At 51.7% G+C, this 20,230-nt stretch overlaps 8 protein-coding genes across 8 annotated transcripts; 3 read left to right on the forward strand and 5 right to left on the reverse strand.

Moving 5' to 3' along the window:
* Positions 1-45: 45 nt before the first annotated feature.
* On the reverse strand, positions 46-1,291 carry BDZ99DRAFT_481441 (phospho-2-dehydro-3-deoxyheptonate aldolase; the record flags this gene model as incomplete). Its single annotated transcript, XM_033722421.1, has 3 exons — positions 46-206; positions 259-1,216; positions 1,286-1,291. 3 exons carry the CDS (start codon positions 1,289-1,291, stop codon positions 46-48), a joined length of 1,125 nt encoding a protein of 374 aa, XP_033571263.1.
* Positions 1,292-2,113: 822 nt separating this feature from the next.
* On the forward strand, positions 2,114-3,620 carry BDZ99DRAFT_467588 (3-dehydroshikimate dehydratase). The gene is made up of 2 exons (XM_033721050.1): positions 2,114-2,544; positions 2,599-3,620. Exons 1-2 carry the CDS (start codon positions 2,158-2,160, stop codon positions 3,259-3,261), a joined length of 1,050 nt encoding a protein of 349 aa, XP_033571264.1. The 5' UTR covers positions 2,114-2,157; the 3' UTR covers positions 3,262-3,620.
* Positions 3,621-3,651: 31 nt separating this feature from the next.
* Positions 3,652-4,440, reverse strand: BDZ99DRAFT_365083 (uncharacterized protein; the record flags this gene model as incomplete). Its single annotated transcript, XM_033714734.1, has 1 exon — positions 3,652-4,440. A coding segment is annotated over one exon (789 nt), but the record flags the coding sequence as incomplete, so codon positions are not given.
* Positions 4,441-6,321: 1,881 nt separating this feature from the next.
* BDZ99DRAFT_337679 (uncharacterized protein) lies at positions 6,322-6,546 on the reverse strand (the record flags this gene model as incomplete). Its single annotated transcript, XM_033714318.1, has 1 exon — positions 6,322-6,546. A coding segment is annotated over one exon (225 nt), but the record flags the coding sequence as incomplete, so codon positions are not given.
* Positions 6,547-6,690: 144 nt separating this feature from the next.
* BDZ99DRAFT_352154 (ankyrin) lies at positions 6,691-6,945 on the reverse strand (the record flags this gene model as incomplete). Its single annotated transcript, XM_033714531.1, has 1 exon — positions 6,691-6,945. A coding segment is annotated over one exon (255 nt), but the record flags the coding sequence as incomplete, so codon positions are not given.
* A 2,957-nt stretch (positions 6,946-9,902) lies between these two features.
* BDZ99DRAFT_575531 (uncharacterized protein) lies at positions 9,903-11,967 on the reverse strand (the record flags this gene model as incomplete). The annotated part of the gene is made up of 2 exons (XM_033728482.1): positions 9,903-10,419; positions 10,475-11,967. The coding sequence occupies 2 exons, from the start codon at positions 11,965-11,967 to the stop codon at positions 10,383-10,385; spliced, it is 1,530 nt and encodes a 509-aa protein (XP_033571268.1). The 3' UTR covers positions 9,903-10,382.
* A 1,064-nt stretch (positions 11,968-13,031) lies between these two features.
* BDZ99DRAFT_502706 (cytochrome c1, mitochondrial precursor) lies at positions 13,032-14,575 on the forward strand. The gene is made up of 5 exons (XM_033723912.1): positions 13,032-13,204; positions 13,308-13,468; positions 13,557-13,619; positions 13,668-14,267; positions 14,322-14,575. The coding sequence occupies exons 1-5, from the start codon at positions 13,127-13,129 to the stop codon at positions 14,401-14,403; spliced, it is 984 nt and encodes a 327-aa protein (XP_033571269.1). The 5' UTR covers positions 13,032-13,126; the 3' UTR covers positions 14,404-14,575.
* Positions 14,576-17,554: 2,979 nt separating this feature from the next.
* BDZ99DRAFT_467595 (P-loop containing nucleoside triphosphate hydrolase protein) lies at positions 17,555-19,940 on the forward strand. Its single transcript, XM_033721051.1, has 4 exons — positions 17,555-17,813; positions 17,888-18,176; positions 18,228-18,905; positions 18,974-19,940. Exons 1-4 carry the CDS (start codon positions 17,589-17,591, stop codon positions 19,717-19,719), a joined length of 1,938 nt encoding a protein of 645 aa, XP_033571270.1. The 5' UTR covers positions 17,555-17,588; the 3' UTR covers positions 19,720-19,940.
* The last annotated feature ends 290 nt before the right edge of the window (positions 19,941-20,230 follow it).

The raw sequence follows: 20,230 nt of genomic DNA on the forward strand, positions 1-20,230 counted from the left end.
CATATCTCCCGCAACGAGAAGAAGTGACAAGAATCAAGGAAACTCCTATGCATGTCCATTGACGCCTAGGACCTCCCGTCTCTTTTGCACAGCTGTTGCAAGCTCCTGAAGGGTCTTCTCGGTGTCCTCCCAGTTGATGCATGCGTCAGTGATGCTCACGCCATACTTGAGGCCTTCTTTGCCTTCTTTGGGTACCTTTTGGTTGCCTGCAATGTGTTAGCACAGCCCCTGAAAGTCTTTTGCCACAGGACAACTCACCCTCGTTGATGTTGCTCTCTATCATCGCCCCCATGATGCCAGTCTCGCCAGCAGCAATCTGCTCTGCCAACACGCGCGCAACCTTGGGCTGATTTGCGTGGTTCTTCTCCGAATTGCCATGACTGCAGTCGACCATCAATCGTGCATTGAGGCCCTTCTGCCCCAGTTTCTCTCGCGACTCAGCGATGCTCTTGGCGTCGTAATTTGTTCCCTTCTTGCCGCCTCTTAGAATAACGAAGCAATCCTCATTACCCACAGTACCGACAATGGCGACTACACCGGGCTTTGTGACCGAGAGAAAATGATGGGGATGCCTGACTGCGCCAATGGCATCGATGGCCACATCGAGGCTGCCGTCGGTTCCGTTCTTGAAGCCCACCGGGAAGGAGAGACCAGATGCCAGCTCGCGATGAAGCTGGCTTTCCGTCGTCCTCGCACCGATCGCACCAACACTCAGCAGATCTGCTAGGAACTGCGGCGAGATTGTATCCAGCATCTCGCTCGCCAGCGGCATGCCCCTTTCCGTCAGATCAACAAACAACTGTCTCGATATCCTCAAGCCCTTGTTGATCTTGAAGGTGTTGTCAATGTCCGGGTCATTGATCAGCCCCTTCCAGCCGACGGTCGTTCGGGGTTTCTCGAGGTAGGAGCGCATGACGATGAGCAGGTCATCTTTGTGCTGCTCCTTCAACTTGAGCAGACGGTCACAGTAGTCCAGCGCAGCTTGCGGGTCGTGTATCGAGCAGGGACCGACAACGACGAGGAGGCGCTGCCTCGAGTCGCGGCCTTGCACGATCTCGACGGCTTCATTGCGGGAGGTGATGACGGTTTGCTTCGACTTGTCGGACTGGGGGATCTCGTGTTGCAGCAAGTCGGGAGGGGTCAGAGGGTTGTAGCCTCGAATGCGCCAATCTTCCGAGTTCTCCTTGTCGCCTACGGACTTGTTTTCTATGTAGAACTATGAGAGTGGCTGTCAGTAACTTCCGAGCATGACGCAGGCCAGAGAGAGCTCCGGGGGTGTACTGACAGACATGATGGCGTGCTATGAGCAAGAACAGAAGACAATTGCTCAACGGGGTATCGGTTGCACGTCTAGAAGGTTAGCTGAGAGCTGTAGAGGGCGTGAAGGTATTTATGAGTCGAGAAACAACCTTTGACTCCGATGGCGGCTTATGTTTCCATTGGTTGTCAGTGGTGGGCGAGTCCGTTCCTCATCGGATCCGGACCAGGGTTTGCCCAGCGGAGGTTGCACGCCCTGCGAAATCTTTGCAGCAGAAATCATCCCACGCCACTTGATTACTCCAATTGCCAGAGAGACGTCTCACTGCCCTATTCAGCCCCAATGCAAGGCCACTATTGCCCAGCACCAGAATCACACGCGTTGTCTCAAAGAACTAATCACCGTCACTGCCAATCTGTTGGTGGCGCCCAGACGGTAAAGAAGTCTCGATTGAAACTGCTGTCACGACGCAGGTTTGCGAACTTCCTCGCCGCATCTTGACCGTCTCGCCGCACCCTTGCTACTCGTCTATGCACGCAATCTGCAATGTCAGACAGGCACGAACTGTGGCCCACCGTCCCGGACTGCCCCAGATGTCCCTTCCACGGCATTGTCAGCATCCCTTGCTCCGGAGGAACCTCCCCGTCATCATCACACAGCGGATCCGAGCAAAGTTGGGGACTAGATAGCTGGCTCTATACCACGACATTGTCAACATTTCCTTTCACGGGGAGCGCTACCGGCCGGACGCGGCTTCAAATTTTTGGACACTACGCACCCTCGACGTCACCGAGGGGCTATTGAAGATTACCCACTCACAACACATCTAACTTCAATTGACCTATATTCAGTCTACTAACATTGTACGCACACTGATCTGACAGTACAGAATCGCAACCATGTCAATCGACCTCGCAACCCTCACGAATATCCCCATCAGTTACGCGTCGTGCTCCATTGGCAACTCCTCCACTCCTCTCCCCGAGAAACTTGACGCCCTCTCCAAAGCCGGCTTCAAAGGCATCGAGCTCTCCTTTCCCGATATTCTCTCCTTCGGCAAGCTACACCTAGGTCATGAGGTCAAGCCCGACAGCTACAATGAGCTCGAGAAGGTTGCTGCGGAGATAAAGGACATGTGCAAGGAGCGGAACCTCAAGATCATGTTGCTACAACCCTTCGCCAATTACGAGGGATGGCCGCAAGATTCCGAGGGGCATAAAGACGCCCTAGAACGGGCGGCAGGATGGATCAGAATCATGCAGGCTTGTGGGTGCGATACTCTGCAGGTATAATCATCCTACCCACTACCACGGATACCTAGACTGACGGTGAATGTCCAGGTCGGCTCCACAGATACTCCCATCGAGAAGCTCGACAAGAGCCGCATCATCCCCGATCTCTGCCACCTCGCCGACCTCCTCGCCGCCCACAACTTCCGCCTCGCATACGAGAACTGGTGTTGGTCCTCCCACGCGCCTAACTGGCGCGACTGCTGGGAGATAGTGGAAGCCGTAGACCGTCCCAACATCGGCCTATGCCTCGACACTTTCCAGACTGCTGGGGGCGAGTGGGCAGACCCAACAACGTCCTCGGGCATCATCGAGTCCGTACCCCGCGAAGAGCTCGAGGGGAAGTTCCACAAGAGCATGATGGATCTGGGCAACACAATACCGAAAAACAAGATATACTTGCTGCAAATCTCGGACGCGTATAAGGTGCCCCGCCCTCTCGATTCCTCGCCAGATGAGAGCGGATTAAGGCCCAGGGGGCGCTGGAGCCATGACTTTAGACCGCTCCCGTATAATGGCGGCTACCTACCCATTGTGGAGGTGGCAAAGGGGGTCCTGAGAACAGGATTCAGAGGTTGGTTCTCGTATGAGGTATTTGATGGTGGGCCGGAGGGGAAGGATATGGAGCGGGAGTGGGATTTGGCATCATATGCGCAGACGGCGAGAAATGTACAGGACAGATTGATAATGGAGTGTGGGGGAAAAAAATTGTAAGACTAACATCCCTTCGAAAGCAGTCCTGTAAAGGTATTTGAAATAAGAACAACTGCGTCTGGTCGTCATATCCGCCTTCACATGCGCTTTACAACGTCGCAATTAGGGAAGGGGACAACGCTGCCGATCCTGCTCTCGATCGTACCCCAGTTGCATGAAATACAACGCAAGATTTCCTTTACATGTTTTCTGACGAGTAGTATCCTAACATAGGTCCTAAGCGTCCAGCACATGGTAACCAGTTCACGAGGCTCAGTCGGAATAGTAATAGTCGTAGTCGCAGTCGTGGATGATGTCCCTACAGCTAGTCGGACCGTCATCGTACCAATCATCGTACCCATCATCGTACCCATCAGACCCATCGAAGTCATTGCGAGGAGAGGGCACATAATTCCACTGATCCAAGATGATGTTCTGTTCTTCGGTCCACGGAGCCATCGCCATGTCTGGGCCGTGGGGCTGGTAGTCCGATCTCTGAGACGCTACGACGCGCTTCTTAGATTCTTCACGTACTAGATCTTGCCACTGATAGGCCCGCAGACTACAGAACCTATGCCGCAACTCAGGAAGGCACTGGACATCACCGACACAGTAAGAAATTATTTCCTCTGGGATTGGGCGCTGGTTGAAAACGGCATACGAGCCGCCATGTTCGGCCTTGAACAATCGCTCGCCTTTCTCCTTAGCCAGCTTCCAGCTTACGCCGCTGTTACCAAAGGACATGAGGAAGTTGTTCTCCACACATTTCGTCAGGCTGCTCAGAAACCTCCTAGACGGCGTGGTCTTCCTCGTCGCACTCTCCATAAGCTGGACGTCCTCGACCCCCTGCAACGCCACGCCGAAATGCGCAAACAGGGCATCTGAATCGTTGCGCACGTCGAAGAAGACCTTTGGGATCTTGTCGTCCTGGAGGATATCCTTTAGCGTCTTCCGCTCGGCACCGGCGGTGGTGAACGTTTGTGCGCCTAGCGTGTGCACATCGATGAGGTAGACGCGCCCGGTCGGGATGCCCGTGTCTATTAGAAGGGTGAGGATGGAAAGGGAGCCCTCCCGACAGAGGTCTACGCCTTCAAGGTCGATGTACATGGTTGGCGAGTACGAGTACGGAACTGACGGTGCATGGTGGAAGATGAGCCAGTCGGCCAAATCAGCGATTTGCTTCGTGGTGTTGATAATCTCTGTTTTGATAGACTTCATGTTCATGTTGGAGATGTAACATTAGGGCTACAAACTAGAATAGTTACAAAGAGGGAGGAATAGCTTGATCTAATTGACTTGTCATGCTTTCGATGACGGCGAATTGAGAACAGCCTCATGCCAAGCACGAGAGGGGTCGTGCGGGGTAAATCATTCCATGTCGTATCAAAACTAGAAGCTAATTATGCAAGTGACTGAAACTCGACGTGCTATCTGCCCCAAGTAAATACTGGTCGCCGATACCGTGTTGACGTGCGAACTTCTGCGATGGCACCTACTCGTCATCAGCTATCTTGATAAAATACAAAGGACGTACTGTAGCTCACATAGCGGAGGTGCACAATGACAACTTCAAATTGGCTTAATGTACATAGCCACAAGCCTGGCAGACGCCACAAGCTTGGCTTACGAGATGACATGTGTAAATTACACCACGATGATTATGTAGGACGTGCGGGGTCGTTTTGCACTAGCCGTGGTTGGTAAGTGTTTCAATCGGAAGTACCGACCAGGGTGGCGAACTTGCATGAATTTGGGTGCGATAGCCGCCACAAGGCTGGTAATGACTTCCTAGTATAACGTCCCTCCCTAGGTCGCGGAAAACCCACTGTGCCGGAAAATATGGAGGGGACTTTAACTTCAAGCAAACTATACAAAGGGTGCTGCCGAGAGCATATTCCGGTTACGTAAGCACCTCACCCAAATCTCGAAACTTGCTTCGCACCACCCAACATGGGCCAATAAATGTACTTTCTGCGAGAATCATTAACAAGAGGCACAGACAGATACATCTAGCGACTTGGAAACGTATTTAGCTTCTGAGCTTGTTATGTGCAGCTCTTCGAAGGTACCGAAAATTGGTGGTTTTGATGTTCCTCGCCTCGCGTAGCTGTTGGGGTCCGGAATATGCACTCGGCGGGCACCCTTTGTAACTCTGCGCACACGTCGAATTCTACTAAAATTATATATAAATAACTTAGTGTGCTGTGAAACATTTAAGACCTTTTCAACCTATAAATTACATTCGCATTGTCGCCTTCTCGCCTAATTCGCTCAGAGCCTTCTTTTATGGCAAAACAATATCAATTCGCTAGAGCACCACTATTAAGCTTTTACTACTCACAATACATATATAAGGGTCTTATCCGAGCCTTAGAGCCTTATTCCGATGATAGAAAGTCATCATCAGCTTTGTGCCTACTGTCGCGCGCAAATTCATGCAAGGTCGCCACCCCGGTCGGTACCTCCGGTCAAAGCAATTGCCAATTCTGGCTATTGCAGACCAACCCCGCCTCACGTAATCAATCATCACGGTGTAATCTTACTTATGGTGGCTGTTAGGCCTGTGGCTGTGCGAAATCTTGGCAAGCGGGCCGACCTCTGCCCCGCGGCCTTGCGATCCAACTCACCCTTGGCCAAGCTTCCAGTCAACTCCCTGAGAACACCTACAGAATCGCCACCTCACAAGGTTGCGGCCGGAGCGGCTCAACCGTCCTCCCTGCTAGCGTGATTAAGGCGTTCGTTCGCTTCCGATAAATCTTCAGAAAGGCAAATACATAAGCTTAAAGATAGTTCTGTCACTAGCCATCTTATCGCCGATTAGAGAGGATTCTCGGATCTTTATCGTGGCAAATTACTCGATTGTGTATCAACGCTAACCCTTAGACATACAGTCTCCCTCGATACTATTCTCTTCTAATATCAATGTCCTGCAACGTCGCTTTGATAGTGGGCCTCGATAAGCTTTTTAACGGAATAATGACCGTTTTTTGAGGCTAGTTGGACCGCATTTCTGTATTGCATATTCCCATCTCCGCTGAGGTCAGCACCAGCATTGAGCAGCAACTGCACCGTATCTATGCGGCCGTGTTCAGCAGCTCCTTCCAAAGCGGTTCTTCCATCCTTTGAAGCTCTAATGCCATTTACATTAGCACCGGCATCGAGAAGTATTGTAACAAGTCTAATGTAGCCATGAATAGCAGCGGCCTGAAGCGCTGTCACCCCAGCAGTATTCGCCGCTGAGGCATTAACATCTACACCGGCATCGAGAAGAACTCGTACCAGTTTAATGTTACCGTTCTGAGCTGCCCCTTGAAGGGCTGTTCTTCCATTCGTATCCGCTGGTAGAGCGTTGACATCTGCACCGACATCGAGAAGCATTTGCACTAGTTCGATGTCACCGTCCTCAGCTGCCCCTTGGAGGGCCGTTCTTCCATTGTTATCCGCTGGTAGAGCGTTAACATCTGCACCGGCATCGAGAAGAATTTGCACCAGTTCAATGTTACCGTTCTGAACTGCCGCTTGGAGAGCCGTTCTTCCACACTCATCTGCTGGTAGAGCGTTGACATCTGCACCGACATCGAGAAGCATTTGCACCAGTTTGATGTCACCGTCCTCAGCTGCCCCTTGGAGGGCTGTTCTTCCATTGTTATCCGCTGGTAGAGCGTTGACATCTGCACCGGCATTGAGAAGAATTTGCACTAGTTCGATGTTGTCGTTTATAGCTGCCGCTTGAAGGGCTGTTCTTCCATACGTATCCGCTGGTAGAGCGTTGACATCTGCACCGGCATCGAGAAGAATTTGTACCAGTTCGATGTTACCCTCGCACGAAGCATATTGTAGAGCGGTTCGTTCTCGTAACCGTGAGTTAGGGTCCACTCCTGCATTAATGCACTCTTGTAAAACCCTAGGGCATCTTGCTTCTAGTGCGCCTAAAAAAAGGTTTTCTATAAAGGCTTCCACTGTTGAATTCCGCGTTGACAAGAGGGATCTTAGAAGCTGCATACTGGTCTTGTCTTGGAAAAGCTTGGCCATTATAGCAACTTTCTCGGAGTCCAACATATTGTTGGTGACTAAATATACTGCCAGGCTGAGATATTGGACGTTTCCATTCACCTTGAACAGGCCTCTTATTTCTTGGTTCCCCGTGTTCGGGTCCGTATTGGAATCTTCAGGCATTATGGCACGTAGGTGATTATGGATGTGCCGGATGATGTTTGACTGAGTTGCGGGAGTCACAGTGGTAGCCCAGGTTGGTAGAGTCGAGATGATCTGGTCTAGTACTGCGGGTATCGGACCTATTGTTTGGAGACTTTGTGGTTCTAATAGAACCGTATTGCCGGTAGAATGGCTGGCCATGTTAATAGCGACAGCGGCCAGATCTGGGTAAGGCTTGACTAGTACAGTGTTAGCGGGATATATAAATGAGACCAGTAGTACCCGAACCTTTGGACTCAATCATGGCTAGGAACTGGAACCAAGGGAGATCGCATAACAAAGCCGTATTTGCTTGCAAAGCCGGAGGGGTACAGACGTGGATTCCTTCGGGTGTCTTTGGGGTTGGTCCTGCAAAAGTGTGAGCAATGAATATTGGCTGCTGGAGGCCTTGGAATATAGTGATTACCTTGAAATCTATGCGGAAATACTGTGTCATAGCCATTTCGCGAGAGCTCCTTCCTCAACTTCTTCAGGGAGACACGCTCAATGCCGGTCCAGACCTCACTCACTTTTTCATTTCTTTTCCTTTTCATGACCTTGGGTACAATAGCCTCCCAGACGTCCCTCTTCTTATTCTTACGAAAACCCCATATCCCGAAGTGTCTTACGTATTGGGCTTTTCTAAAGGATTATTAGTAGTCTTGGAGGCAGAGGCTTGAAGAGAGTGTCCTACGTGGCATAGAACCCATACTCTACCGACATATGCTGCATAACACCGCCGGATCCTTCAAGGCTTCTATTCTCAGTGAGGTATAGGGCTTGGATCGCAGGCTTGTGCAAATTCCAATCATGCTCAGTAAGCTCAGCAGACATAATGAATTACGCAAAGCGTGAAGATAAAAAGCTTAGCGAGGAGAAAATACAGACTTCGGTGGATGTGGATCTGTCGCGGGGGAGAACCACTAATTATATCCGTGTCCGGTGAGAAAGGGCGTCGCGACGACGGTAGGCTGAATATGCACCGCGACATGATTGGCAGATGCCAGAATCTTTCGTGTCCTTGCGCTCGGCAACGGATCAGCCCCCGATGTTCTCACCACCACGAGCGAGTTTCTCTATTCGCTGTTTCCAGAATCTCTCCGCGCCGCACTCTCGCTTCTCTTTGCATATACAGCATGTCTTTACGTCCGGTGAACTAGCGCTAAAATCAAGCCACAGACTTACCGTATAAGGTAGCAATTCCGGACGCCCTTAGGGAGGATTAACAGCTGCCTAGCCAATGAATCTTCAAGCCAGCTGACTATTAGCCCAGAAAAGGAGGTTTACAGGGGTCGACTCAGTTTCCGCGCTAGTTCACCGGACGTGAAGAGATGCTGTACGAATTTGCGACTACACATTGGCGATACCCAAAATTTGCGCGCAGTTAACCTTGAAGCATTTGCTCCTTGAAATTTGTCAGAAGCAGATGAACGCCTTGGTTACGCTAGCAGGGAGGACGGCCGACCCGCTCCGGTCACCAGCCTCTCCACTATACCCCTCCGGCCCCCCCCCTGGAGCCGCCACGCGTCCGTAGAGGAAGAGGACCAGGCACGTGGAGGAACATCGCATCTCCGGCGAGCTCGTAAGACTACTACTCGTGCACAACAAGGGCAGAGTGTTGTAGGTGGACAGGAGCCAACTCAATCGATGCAGATTGCGACACAGGCCAGCCAAATTACTATGACAGGCATCTCTACAGGCACACCGGCGGTTGAGCGGGCCATTGTAGTGTGCAACAATCCTATACAGTTGACAAATACAGCACCGGACCTCTCCGCTGGACAAGCAGGCACACTCACAGCGACTCAGGGCTCTATTTCCTTAGTCCCTGACAGTCAACCAGGCCTTGAGGATGGTCCTCTGTCTACTCCTGAGGAGGAGGCTCTTCGTAGTGAAGGAGAGGGGGGTGGAAGACCTTGGTATAATGGTGTATACGGTGTTCCTTTTAATCAGCAATTGAGAGGAGGCCATCTAGGAGCCTTCCGCTTCTAGACTAGCTAGAGTAGACAGAGTGAATACATCCTTTCCGATCCGATTCGTATAGCCTTGCCGATTCGTGTAGCCTTGCTGATTTGTATATACATCACTTCCAATTCGTGTATACATCCTTTCCGATTTGCACAAGAGGTAAGCGAGTGAATCTGATTGGTGGAACAACGTTGCTACGGGCCGGATCTAGGCTAAATGTAGGGGGGGTGATACGCAGCAAAAAGGGGGGTTACATCTAGCAAAAGGGGGGGTTATAACCAGGCTCGTCCAACACCAACGCCGTTATGAACCAGTTAGAACACAAGGTCATGCGTTTTGATTGAGGAACTGGAGAGGGAGGCCTGGCGCTCGACCCCGCAACACGTGATGCGGAGCATAGTGTAACTCGCTCCGAGGGCTTTTAGGTGGCAAGTGTTTTAAGTGTTTAGGAGTGGCTATAGGAGACAGCTTATACAAAAATGTGGGGGATATCAACGTGTGCACTAGGTCTAAGTTGCTTAAAGTTAATGTACCCGCTGATTTTCTCGGCACGGGGGGCTTCTCGACACGCAGGGATAGACTTTACTACAAAAAAAAACCTAAGAAAGAAAACGCTGATCTCTCCAACAAAGAAGCTGCTGAGCTATACCACCGCCCTCGCCGATGATATGCTCGTCAGATGAAAGATGGCAAAGGGCCAATCACAAACTAGCAGCCTTGCCCAGGATACGGACACCACCTCCTACTCCGCGTCTCCTTGGGCTTAGGCTTTTGGGAGGGCACGTGGCACTTCCGGCCTGGGTAGGGGCACCATAGCTTCTTGGTGCTGGTAGGCTTAGCGGGGATAGTAGGTGTGGTAGGTTTTGGGGCGGATGTTTGCTTCGTGCTCCATGTGATATAGCTTGGCTTTGAGAAGGAAGAAGCCGGGGTGGGATTAGGTTTCTTGGAGGTCGGGGCTTGGCTGAAAGCTGGCTTTGCACTTAAGGTTGGCCTGAAGCTGGTACTAAGAGTGGATTTCTGTGTTGACACCTTAGTGACGGAAGACTTGGAAGACGGGGAGGCGAATACGAACCTTGTGACGACGGGGATGCTTGGGCTTGGGTTCTCGTCCACAATCAGCCAGTTGGAGGGGGTTGCGATGGGTGAAGCTGAGTAGTGGAGCCCAGAGAACGCGCCCACAGCCGGCGTAGGCTCTGCCATCCTCTCCTTTATATGCTTCGTGAAAGTCTTGGGGAGGTCAGACACACGGTACTTAGTTGAAGAAGAAGCTGGTGGTGGCGGTGGTGGTGGAGGAGGGGGTGGTGGGTGAGTAGACGCTGGTGGGGGTGGAGGGGGCTTCGATGATGAATTAGGACCCAGTTTGAAAGAGTACGAGACCTTTGAAGGCGTAGTGGGCGTGGGAGCCAAGAGACCATAGCCAAAAGGAGTTGAGATGTGCGTTATGACGGTAGCTGGCGAGGTCTGGATGGGTGTTCCGCACTCATACAATATAGACGCGGGCTTAGTCGATAAGCTCGTCACGGGCTCCAGGTTTATCGTGTTGACCAAGCTGGGACTCTTCGTAAACACTTTCGAGAACAATAAGAGAACGGCGTCTGATTTCTCCGCCCTACGGAAGTCGCGAGGATGGTGAGGCGTAGGAGACGATGCCGGGGTACCCATCTTCGAGATCAGGCTTGCAAGGGCACTGCCTGTGACGGGGACAACGACTATGGCTGTGCTGTGGGAGCTAGAGCTACTGTGTGCCGGCGTTGGATTTGGAGTCGCTGGGTGTTTGCTACTAGAAGCAATGGGTGTGGTAGGCTTGGTAGCGATTATGGGCTTCGAAGAACCGGTCGGCTGACTCGAAGGCTTGGTATTGGGGATGGGGTAGAGAATGGTGAAGAAATTACTAGACTGCGTGGCAACCGGCGGCTTTATCGGCGTGGGTGACGGGTGTACCATCGCACTTGCGAGGCTGGAGCTATGGGCGAGAGTCAACCTCGAGTACGCCATTGGATTGCTGGCCGCCGGATTGCTGGGCGCGGGCTTGCTGGCCATCGGGTTGCTAGGGGTAATAGTGGTCTTCGAGGCAGTACAGTAGCTCGAATTTGAAGAGTGGGTGCTTGGCTTCCACGTATACTTAGGGAAAATGGGTAGAGCCGACGGGGTGACGATAGAAGAGGCTGAATAATGAAGCCCGGAAAATCCGGCTCGTGAAGACGGGACAGCAACTGTTGGCGTATCAACGATGCTCTTGCTGCTGGAGCTTGGAGGTAGGACAGAGGAACTACCTCCGTTGATGACAGCAGTGCCGCTTGGTACAGATGGGGTAGTAGGCGCGGGAGGCACCTGGATCTGGCCGTCTGAGATCTGAGTTACAGGAAGGAGAGTATTTGAGAAACTCTGCGACGCGGTGACGGTTTCAAAGACAGTGTAGAATGATGTCTTCGTTGGCGTCTGAATTGGGACAGTTACTACCTGAGTAATGGTCACCACCGTTTCGCCAACCTGTCGAGGCTGAACAGCCGCAGCGTTGGCCAACTGGAAGGCCAAGAGGATGAGTGCAATAACGACTGGAAACATTTTGATGCGGTGCTGAAGTGATTAACGAGTGTTGGTAGGGTATATCAAGCAATAGGTCAACTATTACGGAATTTAGTAGTATCAGGAAGAAAGACAAGAGGACTCGAGGTATATGATGATATACGTGTAATACAAAGGTATGAACAACAATAGGAAGTACCGCTTTGTTCTCTGGTCCCACAATCGCTTCATGGGTCAATGCCGTTATGCCCCGCTTCAACTGTCCTGCAGTGTAGCACTTCTTTGATCTTCGAACACACACAAAGAAGACAAAGGCTTGAGGTAACGCCGTTTATGTTAGCTGAAGCTATATTTGCTGCAGTTGGTCGAATCGGAGCTCTCGAAAAGCATCGGGGGAGGGAAACACCGGTATGACCTTCGAGTACCGAACACATACCATGTTCGCGTGCGAGCTAGTTAATTATGTGAATGAAGAGCTCAGCCACCGAGAACTCAATCACCTCCTGCTTCTAGTTCAGATCGCCGCCGTCAATAGCAGAGCGGGCTACCTGCCACTAGGAGGATGTACCGAACAAAAACAGACAGCTCGTCTGACGAAATATAAATGTAACTCGCCCTTGTGCTCCGCAAGCACTCAATGATATTTGTAGATATTGGATGGCGAAGCTCGAATGATGGCGGTGAAAGCAAAGTGAGCACCGTGAAACGCCGCTGCGGCGCCACCATAGGCGTCAGTGACACTATACTTTGGAAATCGTGGTCAGATTTGGTCCTGGCGAGTATAGATCATTGTTATGATAGAGATGATCGAGCTTTGAGGCTTTTGGATGGCACAAGAGGCTAGTGAAGGTCGTAGATTGCATCGCGGGAAGTCGCGGGTCGTGGCGAGCAAAACCACGAATGCAAGGCGGTAGATACAAAGCTAAAAGGAACACCTGAGATGCATGAAGCTGGTGACCGCCTCCCAAATCGATGACAAGCACACAGCGGTGGTATTGAGGTGGGTCGCCGTCGGCCAATGAGTGGCACTGCATTGAACTGACCGCCAAGACCGTAGCGGCAGCGTCGAATCTTGCGAAGGAGAAGGTGCACCCAACGCCTCACCTCCAAGCCGAGCCACCTCCTCCACCACGACCCGCCGACCCCCCAATTGACCCTCTCCGCTCCTCTGCCGGCTTTGAGCCAGCTCGACATCACCATGTTGGCCAGATCGTGCCTCCGCTCGGCGCGCTCGGTCGGCCCAGCTGCGCGCAACATCGCCAGCAAAACAGCTTCGGTACGCCCCGTCCATCCCATCCGGCTGCAATGCTGCCTCGACCGTGCCATCTCAAGCTGAGCGGCATCCAATTGACTCTGGGGCTGACACATTGGCCATCTAGCGTTCGGCCTCATCATCCAGCTCCTCAGCCGAGGAAGCTGCCTCATCCTGGAGGACGAAGGCCCTCAGCGGGGGCTCCCTCGCCGTCGCCATTGGATCCGTAGCATGGTACAACTATCAGTACGGCATGAGTGCCGATGCCATGACGCCGGCAGAAGAGGGGTGAGTGAATTGGACGGATACGCGGATCACCGGATCGTGGGCTTCATTTGACGGAAACCTCGAATACTGACTTTCTGGTCACCAACAGTCTCCATCCTACCGCATATCCATGGGAACACAAAAAATGGACCAAGACCTACGATCACTCAGCGTAAGTGCCCCAATTGAGTATTCCGAATTTTGAGACTGAGCACTACAGTCTCCGCCGAGGCTTCCAGGTCTATCGCGAAGTCTGCGCCTCCTGCCATTCCCTTGCTCGTATCCCCTACCGATCGCTCGTCGGTGTTGCCATGACCGTGGATGAGGCGAAGGCGATGGCGGAGGAGAACGAATACGATACCGAACCCAATGACGAGGGCGAGATTGAGAAGCGGCCCGGCAAGCTGTCCGACTACCTACCCAGCCCGTACAAGAACGACGAGGCTGCTCGTGCCGCCAACAACGGTGCTTTACCCCCGGATCTGAGCTTGATGGTCAAGGCCCGCCATGGTGGCTGCGACTACATCTTCAACCTGTTGACTGGATACCCCGAGGAGCCCCCGGCGGGAGCCGTTGTCCCCGAAGGCCTGAACTTCAACCCCTACTTCCCAGGAACCGGCATTGCCATGGCCCGTGTGCTATACGATGATCTCGTCGAGTACGAAGACGGCACACCCGCGTCGACCTCCCAGATGGCTAAGGACGTTGTTGAATTCCTAAACTGGTCCGCAGAACCCGAGGCAGATGAGCGGAAGAAGATGGGCTGGAAGGTGTTGGCGGTCACCAGTGTTCTGTTCGGTCTCAGCGTATGGGTCAAGCGGTAATAATAAATCCCCAGCTTCCTTTGTTCCGAACTCAAACTAATAGTTCCCAGTTACAAATGGTCGACGATCAAGACCCGGAAGCTAGTCTACAACCCACCCGTCGGCGGCGCGAAGAGCCCTTTCAAGAAGTAAACCGGGGATCATGTGTAGGAGGCATAAGGGGATATCTGGGTCGATAGGTTTCATATGGAAGGCACTGGGAGCGATGCCGTGTCTACTACTTGTACAGCACTAGAAAAACACTACTAGCTCCACCTATTTCCTTCGATTGTGCGATAGACACGCGGGGTGCTGCACGGAGAGGTGCGGCTGATTTGTGTACTACCAAATGCATGTTGTTTGATCTATCTCGGTGCAAATATTTGTTGTCACTAATATGGATGCGGGAGAGTATAAGGTCTCGCACATGCTTGTCGAGAGAAATCTCCAGTCTTGAGCCATTGACTCAGCTAACTAGTCATAAACAGGCAATGAGAAGAAAAAAATGCAAACCCAAAAGAAAAATACAATCAAGCAACAATCCAAATACCCAAGAAACACTGCAGTCTAGCAACTCCTCCGAGTCTATCTCACGATCGAGCATTCCACCTCTCCAAGCACAATAAAACCAATACCAAAAGAAAACACTTCCAAGCAACAGTCCGAATACCCAAAATACACTGCAGTCTTAAAACTTCCCCAAATCCGTCTCCAGATCGAACACTCCACGTCTCTAAGCACAGACTCTGTCGAACCTGACCATTCTCCTCCGCCTATGCCTGCCATCTATTTGTTGCAGTGAGGACACTCCGAAGCGTCACGTTCCTCATATCTCAACGGATCAACCACAAAGGGGACACTATAACAGGGGCACCCCTTTCCTTGCTTGTGGGCCTCACAATACGTCCGGGTTGTGGCGCCGTATATCGTTCGGCCGCAATCTCTGCACATATGCGGATGGACCATGCAAATTAAGTCGAGTTGCATGTTGGTGTAATACCCGGACATGATATCGTGGTCTTCAGCTGGTTTCGAATAGTGGGTGTTCTTGATATCTACAATTAGCCTCTGGCCTCTAGCTGTTGTTGGGGGGCTCACTCTTAAATAGCACCAGTAAGTTCGTAAGTTCGTAGATGACTGGTGTTCTTCGGTGATGGCTTGCTGGCTAATAAGATACTCGAAGCGATGAGCTTTCTGGAGTTGAAGAAGTATGAAGAGATGTATCGATAGTTGGTATTTGTGGATGTGTGTTCGTTGTAGTTGGTAGGTAGTGTGAGGATGTGGATGATGAAGGAACACTCCTCGACGCAGTTTTTATAGTTCCTTGAGCTCGGTCTCTTCTTGGCTTTTCGATGACTATATCTCAACCCAGCTACATGACTGATATGAAACTTGGCTACTGCGGCGATGAGTCTCGAGGATATGAAACGACTGACTGTGATTCTAGTCACGGGCGTAGTATGAGGAATGTTTCGCAACCGACTTTGACCTTTTTTCGATGACTATACTTCGACTAAACTACATGACTAGTATGAAACTGGGCTACTGCGGCGATGAGTCCCGAAGATATGAAACCACTGACTGTTACTCTAGTCATGGAGGTAGAATGAGGCACATTTTGCAACGTGCCGACATTAAGCAAGCCACATTCCGGCAGTAGTATTCTGTTAGGTTTCAGAATTAACAACAAGCAGACTCAGCCACAACCCGAATAATGAAGGCGACATGAACAGTTTAGATGAAGATATAGAAAGGGAAACGGTCTATTGACATCCTGCCATAGGACCGTGAAAGTGGGACAAGGTTGCGATATCGATACGGAGCATATCGCTATATCAACACGTCACAGAACCGGATCAGCGCCTACCGCATTTGAATTTCCTTTTAATACACAATTCAAATTCACTCAATCAGAGCAATAACCTATTTCGAGCTCTTTGTAGGCGCTCTCAAGCTGTATTCAATAGGCGGTTTCATCTCTTGGCATGGGGAGCTGAAGTCCACTCTGCCTCTTCAGCGCCGCTCGACACATCGCAAGAGAATACAATCCTTATATCCCGGAGCGAGCTGGGTATTGTCACGCTCGTAGCGTGGTAGACTGGTGAGGAGATGTCTTGAGAATTCCATTTAGTAATTCGCTGCGATTCTATAGAAAATGGCATGAGAACATATACTAAGAGAAGTACCTATCATGATCGCAGCATCCAGCAAGCACAGCATCTACTAATAGCATCTCAACTCCTACGTCTCCTCGCTTCTCTCACTTCCTTCGAGTCTCTCTCGTCACTCCTCTTCACCTCAACAAGTCCTTTTTCCCCGTGTCCATCACACTCTAAAGGCACAGATAAATGTTTTCGATCTTCTTCTAGGCATTCTTTCTCGCAATCGGCCTGCCACACCACGTCGTGGCTACATGGGTACGGGGTGGAGCCTGCCCAGCACATGGTGATGGTATTTAGGGATGAATACTCGGAGATTGATATGAAGTTGGTCTAACGTGGTGGTGGTGGTAGTATTAGATGCAGTTTTGTGAAGTTGATGAATGAAGAAGGGAAAATATGCCTCGGGGTCTCAAAGCTTGTGCGTGTTTTCAGCAGTACCAAGGTTGACAACACATATTTCGGTTGGAGGCCCTCGTCATGGAGAGCCGCAAACCCAGCCAGCCAAAGACATCTTCGGAAAATACGGGGGTCCGGGGACGGACCAAGGGTCGTGTTCCTCAAAAGAGAGCGAGAGAGAGGGATACGTAAATTGAGAACTCTCCTCATCGAATCAGCAAGATATAGTTAAGACCATTGGATGTAAATTTGCTAAAGACATGAAGAGCTCTTGAATATACTAGAATTGAACAGTGACACAGGGAAATAGAGTGCTATAACTACAATGACGAGTAGAGTTAAAACGTGTGCTCCTTTGGATAGTTTCCTGGAGGACGTTGAAACCCCGCCTTTCACGCTGGACAACTCTTAGAGCATCATTGATTCGACTCACAGGATATATGAGAGGGCATTAATACAAAGAAATACCACTCAAGGCGCAACTGTTTCGCTGCGCACTTGTGAATTGGTGCTTGCCCAAGCTGTCAATCCGAGATCTCTCACAGCGACGCCATCGACCTATGAATGACCATCATCCCATTTCATCGATACAAACCCTGCTCTGCTGTCACCGTGAAGAAGCTCGTCCTCGACATCGAATCCACGTCGTTGTCGTTCTTGCGGCAGCAGCAATCTGGCAACAACCCTGCCGATCACCGTACCCACTCCCGACCCAACGCTCCTTCGTCATTGTGCGGCCGGCCGCAGTCCGACCAGCCCACCACCACCCAAACAACCACCATGCTCGACACCTTCGAGATCCTGTCGACCTCGGGCGTCGTGCTCTGGTCGCGGACCTATGTCCCTGTCCACAGCTATGTCATCAACAGCCTCATCCGCGAGGTGCTCATCGAAGAGCGCACCAACAAAGTCGCGTACGGCGACGGCACCACGAAGCCCACGTACCGCAAGGATGGGTACATCATGAAGTGGAATTTGGCGAAGGATGTTGGCCTTATATTCGTGGTGAGTGAGAAATAGAGAAGCAATGCTTCAAGACTGTTGTTCATTGTTGTGAACATCTGCTAAATTTATGGCAGGCTGTATACCAATCACTGGTCCACTTGACATGGATAGACAAACTCATAGACAATGTGTCGGCGCTGTTTACTGGGCTATATGGGGAGCAGCTCAAAGGGGAGATAGACACTGTCAAGTTTCCATTCGACCCCTACTTCGACCGGGAAATGCAGAGAGTTGAAGCCTCGAACGACGCATCCATGAGCTCTGCCTTCGAAGTCACGTCAAATCCCGAGTTCACGCCTCCGTCGAGCTCAGGGACAGATCATGGAGCTGAGGAACCACCGCCAATGCCTGGATTGCGGAAAGGTATGGGTTGGCATCGTGAAGCGTGGTGATGAATGCTAATTATGAATACAGCCCCTCAGAAACCTATATACAACCCCGATACCTCGACCGATGCCACTCCCGTCCCTACACCCGATACCTCCCGTCCCTCTACTCCCGCCTCGCGTATCCTCACTGGAAAGACACGCCCAGGAGGCAAGCCTTCGCGGCGCGACCGCAAAGTGAAGGCTGCCGTGAACTCAGCACCCGCATCCTCCGGCGACGAGACATCCGCGCGAAAAGGCAAAGCGGGCGGAAAGCAAAAGAAGAACCGAGTGTGGAACGAGTTCGGCGCAGACGAAGAGGACAACACTATAAATCTAGACTACTCGACCGTCTCAGCAAACGATCCAGCCGATTTCGAACTACCGGACGCCATAAACCCTGAATCATGGGGCCGGACAACGGGCAAAGGACAATTCGTACTGAAGGATCTAGACGAGGAGATGGACGAGATTATAGCGTCTGTGAATGCGAAGAAGGAGAACTCCACCGCAGCTGGTGGGATCGTGGGATCGAGTCTTGGTGCGATTGGAGGACTATTTAGGAATGTCGTAGGCGGCAAGACGCTCACGAAAGAAGACCTGGAGAAGCCATTGAAGGGCATGGAAGACCACCTTCTCAAGAAGAACGTCGCGCGGGAAGCAGCAGTGCGGCTTTGTGACAGTGTCGAGCGGGACTTGATCGGTCTCAAGACGAATAGCTTCACAAGTACGTCCTCCCTCTTTCCCTTTCCCCCATCTCCATAACCCTCAAACTAACCTCAATCCCCTCTCTAGCAATCGAGTCCACCCTCCGCACCGCCATGGAGCGCGCCCTAACCAAAATCCTTACCCCAACCTCCTCCCTCGACCTCCTCCGCGAAATTACCACCGTCACCGCCACAAACCGCCCCTACGTCCTCAGCATCGTCGGCGTCAATGGGGTGGGCAAATCTACCAACCTCTCCAAAATCGCCTTCTTCCTCCTCCAAAACCACCACCGCGTGCTCATCGCCGCCGCTGATACATTCCGCTCCGGCGCCGTCGAACAACTCCGCGTACACGTCCGCAATCTCAAGGAGCTATCGAAGCGCGAGGGCGGCGAAGTCGACATCTTCGAGAAGGGCTACGGCAAAGACGCCGCCAACATCGCCGCAGACGCCGTAACCTTCGCTAAAGAGAACAAGTACGATGTCGTACTGATCGACACCGCCGGCCGGCGGCACAACGACGCGCGCCTCATGTCCTCCCTCGAGAAATTCGCGAAGCTAGCGAAGCCGGATAAGATACTCATGGTTGGCGAGGCGCTCGTGGGGTCGGATGCTGTCGCGCAAGCGCGGAATTTCAACAACTCGTTCGGCGCAGGCAGGGGCTTGGACGGGTTCGTGATTAGCAAGTGCGATACCGTGGGGGATATGGTGGGCACGCTGGTCAGTATGGTGCATGCGACTGGGATACCGGTTGTGTTTCTTGGGGTTGGGCAGCATTATGCGGATCTGAGGGGGTTGAATGTGGGGAGCGTGTGTCGGTTGTTGATGAGTTGAGGTGGATGCGAGGCGTACTAGGGGCTTTTCAATGCCATGAATAGGATGGCATGGTTAATGCAGTGCGAATCAAGATACCTTTTAGCCGATGGGCGATGTGCTAGTTGAGGCTTTCCTCGCAGTGGCGTCAAGCGTGTGAGCGGAGAATACAATGTTTGTGCTGACGTAGTAGGGATCAGACTACCTTTTGGCCGGCCAGCTACCAGCTACCTAGGCTACCTCATACAGCGCTATCAATCGTGGAAAAGCAGAGAACACGATGTAATGGTCAACACTTTGGAAGTCAGACTACCTATGAACGGACCGACGACCTGCTAGCTGAGCTACTCCTTACGGTGCTATTCAGCGTGCACAAGCAGAGAACACTATGCAAACGCCACCGCGATAGGAACCAGATTACCTTTTGGTTGACTAGCTATATGCTAGCTGAGGTACTCCACGCGGCAGTATCTGCGAGCAAGATGGTACCTCTATAGGCTCGAGGACGTCCAAACAGATATGAAGGATAGCC

The sequence above is a fragment of the Mytilinidion resinicola genome (assembly GCF_010093595.1).
Source record: "Mytilinidion resinicola strain CBS 304.34 unplaced genomic scaffold BDZ99scaffold_23, whole genome shotgun sequence".
Lineage (NCBI taxonomy): Eukaryota > Fungi > Ascomycota > Dothideomycetes > Mytilinidiales > Mytilinidiaceae > Mytilinidion > Mytilinidion resinicola.